This window comes from Arachis duranensis, chromosome 10 (genome assembly GCF_000817695.3).
Source record: "Arachis duranensis cultivar V14167 chromosome 10, aradu.V14167.gnm2.J7QH, whole genome shotgun sequence".
Taxonomy (NCBI): Eukaryota; Viridiplantae; Streptophyta; class Magnoliopsida; order Fabales; family Fabaceae; genus Arachis; species Arachis duranensis.
In genome coordinates, this window is record NC_029781.3 from 46,178,640 (window position 1) to 46,191,832 (window position 13,193).

The following is a 13,193-nucleotide window of genomic DNA, read 5'->3' on the forward strand; positions in this document are numbered from 1 at the left end:
ATGTGGGGGTTTAACACCAAACTTAGAGTTTGGTTGTGGCCTCCCAACACCAAACTTAGAGTTTGATTATGGGGGCTTTGTTTGACTCTGTATTGATATAAGCATTTCATGCTTCCTCTCCATGGTTGCAGAATAAGATCCTTGAGCTTTAAACACAAGGTAGTCCCCATTTAATTGAAGGACTAGTTCTCCTCTGTCAACATCAATCAAAGCTCCTGCTGTGGCTAGGAAGGGTCTTCCGAGGATGATGCATTCATCCTCCTCCTTCCTAGTGTCTAAGATTATGAAATCAGCAGGGATGTAAAGGCCTTCAACCTTAACCAACATGTCCTCTACCAATCCATAAGCTTGTCTTACTGACTTGTCTACCATTTGCAATGAGAATATGGCAGGCTGTACCTCAATGATCCCAGCTTCTCCTTTACAGAGAGTGGCGTAAGATTTATGCCTGACCCCAGGTCACACAAAGCTTTTTCAAAGATCATGGAGCCTATAGTGCTGGATATTACGAACTTGCCAGGATCTTGTCTCTTTTGAGGTAAAGTTTGCTGAACCCATGTATCTAGTTCACTGATGAGCAAGGGAGGTTCACCTTCCCAAGTCTCATTACCAAATAACATGGCATTCAGCTTCATGATAGCTCCTAAATATTGAGCAACTTGCTCTCCAGTTACATCTTCATCCTCTTCAGAGGAAGAATAGTCTTCAAAGCTCATGAATGGCAGAAGGAGGTTTAATGGGATCTCTATGGTCTCTATATGAGCCTCAGATTCCCTTGGGTCCTCAATAGGGAACTCCTTCTTGCTTGAGAGACGTCCCAAGAGGTCTTCCTCATTGGGATTCACGTCCTCTCCTTCCTCTCTGGGTTCGGCCATATTGATTATATCAATGGCCTTGCACTCTTTTTTTGGATTCTCTTCAGTATTGCTTGGGAGAGTACTAGGAGGAGTTTCAGTGATTTTCTTACTCAGCTGGTCCACTTGTGCCTCCAAATTTTTGATGGAGGACCTTGTCTCACTCATGAAACTTAAAGTGGCTTTAGACAGATCAGAGACTAAATGTGCTAAGTTAGAGGTACTCTGTTCAGAATTCTCTGTCTGTTGCTGAGAAGATGATGGATAAGGCTTGATATTGCTGATCATATTTCTTCCACCATTATTAAAGCCTTGTTGAGGCTTTTGTTGATCCTTCCATGAGAAATTTGGATGATTTCTCCATGATGAATTATAGGTGTTTCCATAAGGTTCACCCATATAATTTACCTCTGCTATTGTAGGGTTCTCAGGATCATAAGCTTCTTCTTCAGAAGATGCCTCTTTAGTACCGTTGGATGTATTTTGCCATCCATTCAGACTTTGAGAAATTATGTTGACTTGCTGAGTCAACATTTTGTTCTGAGCCAATATGGCATTCAGAGCATCAATTTCAAGAACTCCCTTCCTTTGAGGCGTCCCATTATTCACGGAATTCCTCTCAGAAGTGTACATGAACTGGTTATTTGCAACCATGTCAATAAGTTCTTGAGCTTCTGCAGGCGTTTTCTTTAGGTGAATGGATCCACCTGTAAAATGGTCTAGTGACATCTTAGAGAACTCAAATAAACCATAATAGAATATATCTATCATGGTCCATTCTGAAAACATGTCAGAAGGACATCTTTTGGTCATCTGCTTGTATCTTTCCCAAGCTTCATAAAGGGATTCACCATCTTTTTGTTTGAAGGTCTGAACATCCACTCTAAGCTTGCTCAGCTTTTGAGGAGGAAATAACTTAGCCAAGAAGGCCATGACCAACTTATCCCAGGAGTCCGGGCTATCTTTAGGTTGAGAGTCCAACCATGCTCTAGCTCTGTCTCTTACAGCAAAAGGGAAAAGCATGAGCCTGTGGACTTCAGGATCTACTCCATTAGTCTTAACAGTCTCACAGATCTTGCAAAAACTCAGTCAAAAACTGGTAGGGATCTTCTGATGAAAGTCCATGAAACTTGCAGTTCTGTTGCATTATAGCAACTAATTGAGGTTTCAGCTTAAAATTGTTTGCTCCAATGCCAGGAATTGAGATGCTTCTTCCATCAAACTTGGATGTAGGTGTAGTATAATCACCAAGCATCCTTCTTGCATTATTGTTATTGGGTTCGGCTGCCATCTCCTTTTCTTGTTCGAAAATTTCAGCAAGGTTATCTCTGGATTGTTGTAATTTAGCTTCTCTTAGTTTCCTCTTCAGAGTCCTTTCAGGTTTTGGATCAGCTTCAACAAGAATGCTTTTTTCCTTGTTCCTGCTTATATGAAGGAGAAAAGAACAGAAAAAGAAGAGGAATCCTCTATGTCACAGTAAAGAGGTTCCTTATTATTAGTAGAAGAAGAAAGGGGATAAAGAAAGGAGAATCCAAACACAAGGGTGAGGATAAGGGCAGTGATTTGAGATGAAGAGAAGTGTTAGTAAATGAATGAATAAATTAAATATGATGAGAGAGAATTTTTCGAAAACAATTTTGAAAAGGAGTTAATGATTTTCGAAAATTAAGATAAGAAATAAAAATAAAATTAAAATTTAAAACAATTAATAAATTAAAAAGAATTTTTGAAAAAGAGGGAGGTATTTTCGAAAATTAGAGAGAGAAAAGTTGTTAGGTGGTTTTGAAAAAGATAAGAAATAAACAAAAAGTCAAATAGTTGGTTGAAAAAGATTTGAAAGTCAAATTTGAAAAGATAAGAAGATAAGAAGGTATTTTGAAATCAAATTTTTGAAAAAGATAAAATTTTGAAAAAGGTATGATAAAAAGATATGATTAAAAAGATATGGTTGAAAAAGATTTAATTTTTAAAATCAAAATTAATTACTTGACTAACAAGAAACTTAAAAGATATGATTCTAGAATTTAAAGATTGAACCTTTCTTAATAAGAAGGTAACAACTTCAAATTTTTTAATCAATCACATTACTTGTTAATAAAATTTTCGAAATTTTGAAATAAAGATAAGAAAAAGATTTTAAAATTCAAATTAAAAATTTTCAAAAAATAGTAAGAAAAATGAAAAATATTTTATCTTTTTGAAAAAGTTTTGAAAAGATAAGATTTTTAAATTTGAAAATTTGACTTAACTTATAAGAAATAACTAATTTTAAAATTTTTTTTGACTAAGTCAACTCAAATTTTCGAAATTGAGAGAAAAAAGGAAAAGATATATTTTTTTTTTATTTTTGAATTTTTAATTATGAGAGAGAAAAACAACAAAAATAACTCAACATGAAAATTATGAATCAAAACACATGATGCATGCAAGAACACTATGAATGTCAAGATGAACACCAAGAACACTTTGAAGATCATGATGAACATCAAGAACATATTTTTGAAAAAAATTTTGATGCAAAGAAAACATGCAAGACACCAAACTTAGAAATCTTTAATGTTTAGACAATATGAATGCATAAATGCATATGAAAAACAACAAAGAACACAAAACAAGAAAACATCAAGATCAAACAAGTAGACTTACCAAGAACCACTTGAAGATCATGAAGAACACTATGAATGCATGAATTTTTTTCAAAAAATGCAAGAAAAATATGAATATGCAGTTGACACCAAACTTAAAACAAGATACAAGACTCAAACAAGAAACACAAAAATATTTTTTATTTTTATAATTTTATTAATTTTTTTTGGATTTTATTTTATATTTTTCGAAAAACATATAGGAAAAGGAAAATAAGAAATTCAAAATTTTTTTAAGAAGAATTCCAGGAATCTTTCAATGTTAGCCTAAAGCTCCAATCCAAGGGCTGGACATGGCTTAATAGCCAGCCAGCTTTAGGATGGTATTACATGCATTGAAGTGATTAGTTGAAGTCTGATTCCAAAAGGATTTAGATATGGCTTTACAGCGAGCTAGGATTTAACATGCTTCATGAAACTTTAGAATCCATTCTTAAAAATTCTGAAGCCATAGAATAATTTATTTTTAATTAAATTTTTTTTTCGAAAATAGGGAAAAGTTTTTTTTTTGAAATTTTTTTTGAAAATGAAACAAAAAAGAAAATTACCTAATTTGAGCAACAAGATGAACCGTCAGTTGTCCAAACTCAACAATCCCCGGCAACGGCGTCAAAAACATGGTGGACGAAATTGTGATTCATACTTAAATTGTTATTCGAAATTGATTGTCCCAGGTAATGGCCCCAAAAACTTGGTGCTCAATACCATGGTCTAAACATAATTTCACAACTTCGCTCAACTAACCAACAAGTGTACTGGGTCGTCCAAGTAATAAACCTTACGTGAGTAAGTGTCGATCCCACAGAGATTGTTGGTATGAAGCAAGCTATGGTCATCTTGTAAATCTCAGTCAGGCGGATAATAAATGGTGATAGAGTTTTCGAATAATAATAGTAAATAAACAGAAAATAAAGATAAAAATACTTATGTAAATCATCGATGGGAATTTCAGATAGGCGTATGAAGATGCTGTGCTCCTTCTGAATCTCTACTTTCCTACTGCCTTCATCCAATCCTTCTTACTCCTTTCCATGGCAAGCTGTATGTAGGGCATCACCGTTGTCAATGGCTACATCCCATCCTCTTAGTGAAAAAGGTCCAAATGCTTTGTCACGGCACGGCTAATCATCTGTCGGTTCTCGATCATGTTGGAATAGAATCCCTTGATTCTTTTGCGTTTGTCATCACACCCAACATTCGCGAGTTTGAAGCTCGTCACATTCATTTAATCCCTGAATCCTACTCGGAATACCACAGATAAGGTTTAGAATTTCTGGATTCTCATGAATGTCGCCATCAATTCTAGCTTATACCACGAAAACTCTGATCTCACAAAATGGAAGGCTCAGTTGTCAGGCGAGGGCAACCATGCGTCGTGCATCAGGAATCCAAGAGATACACAGTCTAGCTTTCGCTTGAAGAACGAAAGTGGTTATCAGGCACGCGTTCATAGGGATGGATGATAATGAGTGTCACGGATCATCACATCCATTAGGTTGAAGTATGAATGGTATCTTAGAACAGGAATAAATCGAATTGAATAGAAAATAATAGTAAGTGCATTAAAACTTGAGGTACAGCAGAGCTCCACACCCTTAATCTATGATGTGTAGAAAATCCACCTTTGAAAATACATAAGTGATGAAGGTTCAGGCATGTCCGAATGGCCAACCCCTAAAACGTGATCACATGATCAAAATTACAATCCAGGATCCAGGATCCAGCCCCTAATACAATAGTAAAAGGTCCTATTTATACTAGACTAGCTACTAGGGTTTACAGAAATAAGTAATTGATGCAGAAATCCACTTCCGGGGCCCACTTGGTGTGTGCTTGGGCTGAGCTTGAGCTTTACACGAGCTAAGGCTTCTATTGGAGTTGAACGCCAAGTTGTAACGTGTTTTTGGCGTTCAACTCTGGTTCGTGACGTGTTTCTGGCGTTTGACTCCAGAATGCAGCATGGAACTGGCATTGAGCGCCTGTTTACATCGTCTAATCCTGAATAAAGTATAAACTATTATATATTGCTGGAAAGCTCTGGATGTCTACTTTCCAACGGCGTTACGATCGCGCCATTTGGAGTTCTGTAGCTCCAGAAAATTCATTTCGAGTGTAGGGAGGTCAGAATCCAACAACATCAGCAGTCCTTTGTCAGCCTTTTATCAGAGTTTTGCTTAGGTCCCTCAATTTCAGCCAGAAATTACCTAAAATCATAGAAAAACACACAAACTCATAGTAAAGTCCAGAAATTTGAATTTAGCATAAAAACTAATGAAAACATCCCTAAAAGTAGCTAGATTATACTAAAAACTATCTAAAAACAATGCCAAAAAGTGTATAAATTATCCGCTCATCACTCACCTTCTTCTAATTTCTTCATCATTCATTATATGCTTAGGAGGTTGTGCATTATCCTCCTCAACATCATCTTCAATTTCAATGGAAGAAAGTTCAACAACTTCCATAAAATTATCAACAACATCACTTGGTGTGGAAGTGCTCTCAAGCTTAAAATCCAACTATTGTTCAACTTTGCCTAGGCTTTCAACCACCTCTGCTTCATCAACATTCTCCGTGGAGATGCTTTATTTACGACACACTTCATGCTCCGCTCTTCGGTTGATTTCTACCACTTGTTGCACGACACACTCCATGCTCTGCTCTTCGGTTGATTTCTCACATTCATCCATGGAGATGTTTTATTTACAGTGTAAATCCCATGATTCCACAGTGGCCGTAATGTTGGCAAGCTGAACCATGATTTTTTCAAATATAGGAGGTGACTCATCTTGATAATAACATGGAGGTGGTGGTTCTTGAGGGTATTGGCGGTTGAGTTGGGGTGGTTCTTCATATGGTCCATATGGTTCACATGATTGTTGGTATGGTGGATATCGGTTGGGGTCATATGGGAGTGTTTGGTGATATGGAGCTTGTGAGTAAGGTGGTTCAAAATCATGTTGAGGAGATGGTTCATAGGCATAGTGGTTGTTGACAATCACAATAAGGGTCACCACATCCATGAGATTGATATGCATTAGGATTAGGATTATACCCATAAGAATCCGGAGAGTAGTCATGTTAGGGTGGCACTTGAACGGCTTGGATAGAATAAAATGCCCTTTGTTTCTTGTGCATCTCCGTGAGGATAGTAGTCATGTCCCCAAGCACTCTTGTCAAACTCGATTCAGAAGGGGGTTGTTTCCAAGAAGGTTGATCTATCCCTTGAGGCTCCTCCCATTTTTGATTGTTCCATCCTTGATGCATGTTATCATTTTAAATTTCATCTCCTACAACATAGTTTGAACCATACTTATTGCCAAAGTGATGAGAATTCATGGTAACAAGAGAAAATAAAAATAAAAACTAATAAGAACTAATAAAACCTAACTCCTAAACCAAACAAAAATAAACAAAGAAGCATATTCACATATATACAATAGCCAATAATATAACACCATTGCAATTCCCCGACAACAGCGCCATTTTTATGAGTGAATTGTTGTGTCGGTCTAGAATTCTCCAAATGAATTCTCGTTGCAAGTATAGTTTCTAAACCAACAAACAACAATCCTCAATAAAAAAATTGGTTGTCACAAATAACAAACCCAAAATAAGAATTAACCGGAGTATTTGAACTTCGGGTCGTCTCACAAGGAATTGCAATGAAGTGCTCAATTATTGGCTATGCAGATGCAAAGGGGTTTGAATTTATATTTTTGCAAGAAAGTAAATGGCAAGAAAAGTAAATGAACAATTAACTAATAAGAGAAAGGAAAAGTACTCTTGGCTAGACATAGGTAATTGAGATCACCATCCTTGTCTACAAACCATATATTGACAATTATGAGGAACCAAGCTCATTAAGTCTACCTCCAAGAGCTTTAAGTACGTAATATCTACTCTTAAGCTTGACGTACGTCAAATGGCTTGATCAACATCAACCTATAAGTCCCAACCTATCTACTAATTAGATTAGTAGTGGGTTAGTGTCAATGGGTGTCAAATTGATCACCAAGGGTTCTCAAATCACCAATTCAATGAGATCCAATGACTTAAGGTCACTCAATTCCCTTAGCCTAGGCCAAGAGCAAAGAGAACTACTAAAAAACTAGTGTAAACATTTTATCAAACACCTAGTGTGCAACAAAAATAAACATTACTAAATGCAAGAATTACCAAAATCCATAGCTATCATAAGCAAGAAATCAACAATAACAAGTGAAGTAAACATCAAAAGACATAGAAATATAAAATTGCATGAGAAGAAATTGAGATCCAACAATTGTTCATCAACATAAAAGAGAGCAAAATAAGAAATTAACAAGTAAAACTAAGAAGGTTAAGACAATAGAATACTAAAATATAGAGAGAATTGAATTCAAAACAAGAATTGAAAGAGAAATTTTTGAGAGAATTTGACTTAAACTACACTAAATTCTAGAGAGAAGGGAGAGATTCTCTCTCTAGAATTCTAACCTAAAACATGATGAAAACTAAACTATAACTACTTGGTTCATTACCTCTTCAATCCCTGGGTTCAGTAGCATCAGAAAATGAGTTGTATTGGGCCCAAAATGAGCTAGAAATTGCTGGCCACGAGTTGCTTAAAGTGGACCCACGCTGATCCATCGATGCATCCGCGTCATGTGCGTGGACACGTCATTAAACATCGGGAAACTATGACAAATTTTATATCATTTTGAAGCCCCGGATGTTAGCTTTCAAACGCAACTAAAACTGCCTCATTTGGATCTCTTTAGCTCAAGTTATGATTGATTGAGTGCAATGAGGTCAAGATTGACATTTTTGCAGTTCCTTCATTTTTTCATGAGTTCTCCCGCTTTGCATGCTTTTTTTCATTCCTTCAATCTAATCTTTGCCTTCTAAACCTGAAATCACTTAACAAACATATTAAGGCATCGAATGGAATTAAAGTGACTTAAATTTAGTTATTATAAGGCCTAAAAAGCATGTTTTCACACTTAAGCACAAATTTAGGGAGAATTACAAAACCATGCTATTTCATTGAATAAATGTGAGAAAAGTTAATAAAATTCTCCAAATTAAGCACAAGATAAACCACAAAATTGGGGTTTCTCAGTCATCATTCAAGAGAAAATGGGAGGATACTGATTAGTCTCTGGAGGTTATTTCTGAGGGTGATAAGGATGTTGCAGGTAGTGGTAGGTTTGTGTTTGATCGTCAGAGGCGACTTCATGCTTTCATACTTGGGACGAGCACTCATTCTATGTGGAGCGATCAGTTCCCTATCACCGAGTCTCAGATAGGGTCTCTCAATACCCTGGCGATATGCTCATGACTCGCTGCATTGGTATGGAGGGTATGAGGAAATTCATTCAGGTTGGTTTCTGTGTTTTGGTCGGTTTTATTTTCCTTTGTTTTTCTTTGTTCATATTTTCCTTGGTGCTGTCATTTGCAGATTGTTGCCTCGTGTCTTATGTGTGTTGGTCGTACAACTGAGTTGATTGGGGCTAAGCAGCAGGATGCTGTGGGGAGAGTTGCTGAGCTAGAGAGGTTGTTGAAGGAAAAGGACGTTGCTGTGGAGAACGTTTTGAAGGATAAGGATGAGGTAATTGTGGATGTGACAGCAAAGATGAATTCATCTGAAGACGAGGTTACTCGCCTCAGGGATCAGATCCGACTTCTTCAGTCTGATATTAAGGACAGTGATTTGGCTAAGGGGCAGTTGACCTCCCGAATCCATGAATTGGAGGATTCGGGAATGGAAATGTTTGCTTCTGGTTTCGACCAAGCCATTAGTCAGGTTGCTGTCTTGGTACCTGAATTTGATTGCACTCGTCTGGATGTGACGAAGGTCGTTGTTGATGGAAAGCTAATTGTGGATGGGACGGTGGAAGACCATGATGAGAATGTTCCACCTCCTTGAATTTTCATATCTTTTGTTGCTTATGTGTAGTTTGTTGTTTTGGTAGACTTCTGATAACATTTGGTTTGTATTGGCCAAGTTTGTACTCGGCTTTTAATTGACTGTTTTGATAGCATGCATGCAAACATAACTAGTTTGAGTGAATGTCTTTTGAACAGCGTTGGCACGGAAAAGATAGATTGATATTTATAATTTATTGTTTGTATTTGATGATATCAAACTTTTGGCGTCCGGCCTCATTAAAACCCACCTTAGGCAAAACCCTCCTTTCTGGGAAAAAGCTCTAAGGGGGAGAAAGAATACTTTCATTCGTAGATTGTACATGTCATGATCTATACAATTTTAATGAAGAAATGTTCCAGTTTCCTGAGACTGGTTTGCCTTGTAATGTTTGGAGTTGATAAGCTGCCATTCTGAGCACTTTTTCTACCCAGAATGGTCCTTCCCAGTTTGTAGCGAGTTCACCGTGTGCTGGAGGTCGCCTTGCTTCCTCTGTTCTCCCAAGGACTAGGTCTCCTTCGGTAAATATCCTTGGTACCACTCTCGCGTTGTGTTTTCTTGTGGGGATGCCGACCTCAACAGGGATTAATGCTTCTGACCCATAGACTAGTTTGAAGGGTGTTTCGCCCGTGGTGGTTGGTACTGTTGTGTTGTAGCTCCATAATATTTCTGGGATTAGGTCTGCCCATTCTCTTTTTGCATTATTGAGCTTTTTCTTTATCGCCTACAATATAACTCGGTTAGCAGCTTCGGCCTACCCATTGGTTTGTGGGTGTTCGACCGAGCTAAAATTGTGCTGTATATTAAAATTTTTTAGAAATGAGCCGAGCTTATTGTCTGTAAATGTCTACCATTGTCTGATATTATTTCCTTTGGTATTCTAAATCGGCATATGATGTTTTTCCATATGAAATATCGTACCTTTTCGGCCGTTATTCTCGCTAGTGGTTGTGCTTCTATCCATTTTGAGAAATAGTCTATTGATACCAAAAGAAATTTTACCTGGCCTGGCATTACTGGAAACGGGCCGAGGATGTCGAGCCCCCATCAGTGGAAGGGCCAGCTTACCTTTATGCTAAGTAATACTTCAGCTGGTTTTGTAGATATGGCGGCATGCTTCTGATAGTTGTCACATGTCTTAACTTTTGTTATGCAGTCCCTTTTCATGGTCGGCCAATAGTATCCTGTTCGGATGATCATTGTGGCGAGAGCTCATCCTCTGATGTGGTTTCCGCATACGCCCTCATGAACTTCGTCCATTACCTCTTTTGCTTCATCTTTGTTTAGGCATTTTAGTAGTGGTTGTGAGAAACTGCGCTTGTATAGTTGTCCTGCTATGTTTGTGTAGAGACTTGCTTTTCGTCTGAAGTTTTGCGGGTTAAGTTCATCTCTGGGTATGATACCTGTATTGATGTACTCAAGGAAAGGTGTTCTCCAGTCGTGGAGGTGGTTAATGCTTCTTATAGATAATAGTTCAATGCTAGGTTTTTTAACTATGAGTTGTGATAATGTCGATGTTTGTGTGTCCGCCCTAGTGGATGCATGTTTAGATAATATGTCTGCTCTAATGTTCTTTTCTCTATGCACATGTAATATGATGAACGAACTGAATTTTGAAATGAGATCCTTTGCTATGAGCCAATACCGCTCCAGCAAGGGATCTTTTACCTGAAATTCTCCTTGGATTTGTTGAACCACCAAGAGGGAATCACAATGTGTTGTCAGGCTATACACTTGGAGATTGAGGGCGAGCTTGAGTCCTGCTATGAACGCCTTGTACTCGGCCTGATTGTTGCTTGCCGAGAATTGGAATTGGAGGGATTGCTCAGCTATCACCTTGTCTCCTTCTTTCAGGACTATTCCAGCCCCGCTTTCTTCTCGGCTCGATGCCCCGTCAATATGTAATTTCCAAGCTTTGTTGTAGTGGTTCTCATCTGGCGTTAGTTTGGAAATGAAGTCTGCGAGGATTTGTGCTTTCAAAGTCGGCCTTGATTGGAACTGAATATCAAACTCAGAGAGCTCTATAGACCATTTGGTCAGTCGTCCGGCCAGTTTTGGTTTTGTCAGTATTTGCCTTAATGGTTGGTTCGTCCTTACGATTATTAGGTGGATTTGAAAGTAGTGCCTGAGTCTTCTTGCTATTGTCACCAGTGTTAAGGCTAGCTGCTCTATTCTTGGATACATTTGCTCTGCTGGTTGCATGACTCTGCTGACGAAATATACTGGCTTTTGTATTTTTCCTGTCTCAATGACGAGAGCCGAGCTTATAGAATAATTGGAAGTAGATAAATATAAGTATAAAGGTTTAGCGACTTCTGGTCTTTGTAACACTGGTGGTGATGATAAAATGGCTTTGAGCTCGGTGAATGCTGTCTCGCATTTTGTTGTCCATTCGAATTTCTTATTCTTTGTTATTGTCTGGAAGAAATGATACGATCGGCTTGATACCGCTGGCAAGAATCGTGATAGAGCAGCCACTCTCCCTGCTAACTGTTGGACTTTTTTCATTGTTTTAAGGCTCGCCATGTTAAGTATTGCATCACATTTTTTTGGGTTTGCTTCGATTCCTCGTGAGGTCAGCATGAACCCGAGGAACTTGCCTCCTTGTACCCCAAAGGCACATTTCTTGGGGTTAAGCCTCATGTTGTTTTGCTCGGATTTGTCCGAATACTTCTCTGAGGTCTTCACAGTGGTATCGTCCTGGTGTGGTCTTGGTGACCATATCGTCGACATAGATTTCCATATTCCGACCTCTCTGATTGTGGAAGACCTTGTCCATTAGACGTTGGTATGTTGCACCTGCATTCTTTAGACCAAATGGCATTACTTTGTAACAAAAATTTCCATGTTCAGTTATAAAAGCTGTTTTGCTTTGGTCTTCTGGATGCATGAGGATCTGGTTGTAACCAGAGTATGCAGCCATGAAGCTTAAGCTTTCGAAACCAGATGCATTATCTACAAGCTTGTCAATGCATGGTAAAGGATAGGCATCTTTTGGACATGCCTTGTTTAGATCTGTAAAGTCGAGGCACATGCACCATTTACCTGAGTTTTTCCTTACCATTACCATGTTTGATAGCCATGTGGTGAAGCAAATCTCTTTGATGAAGTTGGCACTGTGGAGTTTTCTGGTTTCTTCTAGAGCCACCTTTGATTTTTCTGCCCCGAGGTTCCTCTTCTTTTGAGCTATAGGTCAGATTGTTCTGTCAATGGTGAGCTTGTGGCAAATGATGTTTGGATCGATGCCTGGCATATCTGCCGGGGTCCAGGTGAATAGATCAGCGTTGGCTTGTAATACCTTTATGAGTTCTGACCTTTCTTGTCCTTGGAGTGCTTGGCCGATGTATGTGACTTGTTCCGGTGTTGATGTCAGCGGAACCTTCTAGAGCTCATCCGCTGGTTGAGGCCTTTCTTGGGTGTCCCTTCGAGGGTTAAGCTCGGCTAAGGACAAAACCTCTTTTGTGGTGTAAATTTCTTTGACTTCCTGTTCATTTTCTTATCCTTTGTCGGACCTCTTCAGGCTTGCGTTATAGGATTGCCGAGCTTGTTGGTGGTCTGAGTGTAGTGTCGCTATCTTGCCGTCTTGTGCCTGAAATTTAACACAAAGATGAAAAGTGGATACTACCGCCCTGAACATGTTAAGAGCAGATCTTCTGAGAATAATATTGTAGGGACTGGGACAGTCAACTATTAGATATTGTATATCGATGGTTCTTGACAATGAGTCATCTTCCATCGTCGTCTTTAGCCATATATAACCCTTTATCGGGACCCTTTCTCTAG

The 13,193-nt window shown here is 38.4% G+C and overlaps 1 protein-coding gene and 1 non-coding gene across 2 annotated transcripts; one reads left to right on the forward strand and one right to left on the reverse strand.

Annotated features, from left to right (window-relative positions):
* Nucleotides 1–1,641: 1,641 nt before the first annotated feature.
* LOC127743456 (small nucleolar RNA R71) lies at nucleotides 1,642–1,745 on the forward strand. Its single transcript, XR_008004848.1, has one exon. It is a non-coding gene; the product is annotated as a small nucleolar RNA R71 (small nucleolar RNA).
* An 8,877-nt stretch (nucleotides 1,746–10,622) lies between these two features.
* Nucleotides 10,623–11,936, reverse strand: LOC107469721 (uncharacterized). Its single transcript, XM_016089103.1, has one exon. The coding sequence runs from the start codon at nucleotides 11,934–11,936 to the stop codon at nucleotides 10,623–10,625; it is 1,314 nt and encodes a 437-aa protein (XP_015944589.1).
* Between the last annotated feature and the right edge of the window lie 1,257 nt (nucleotides 11,937–13,193).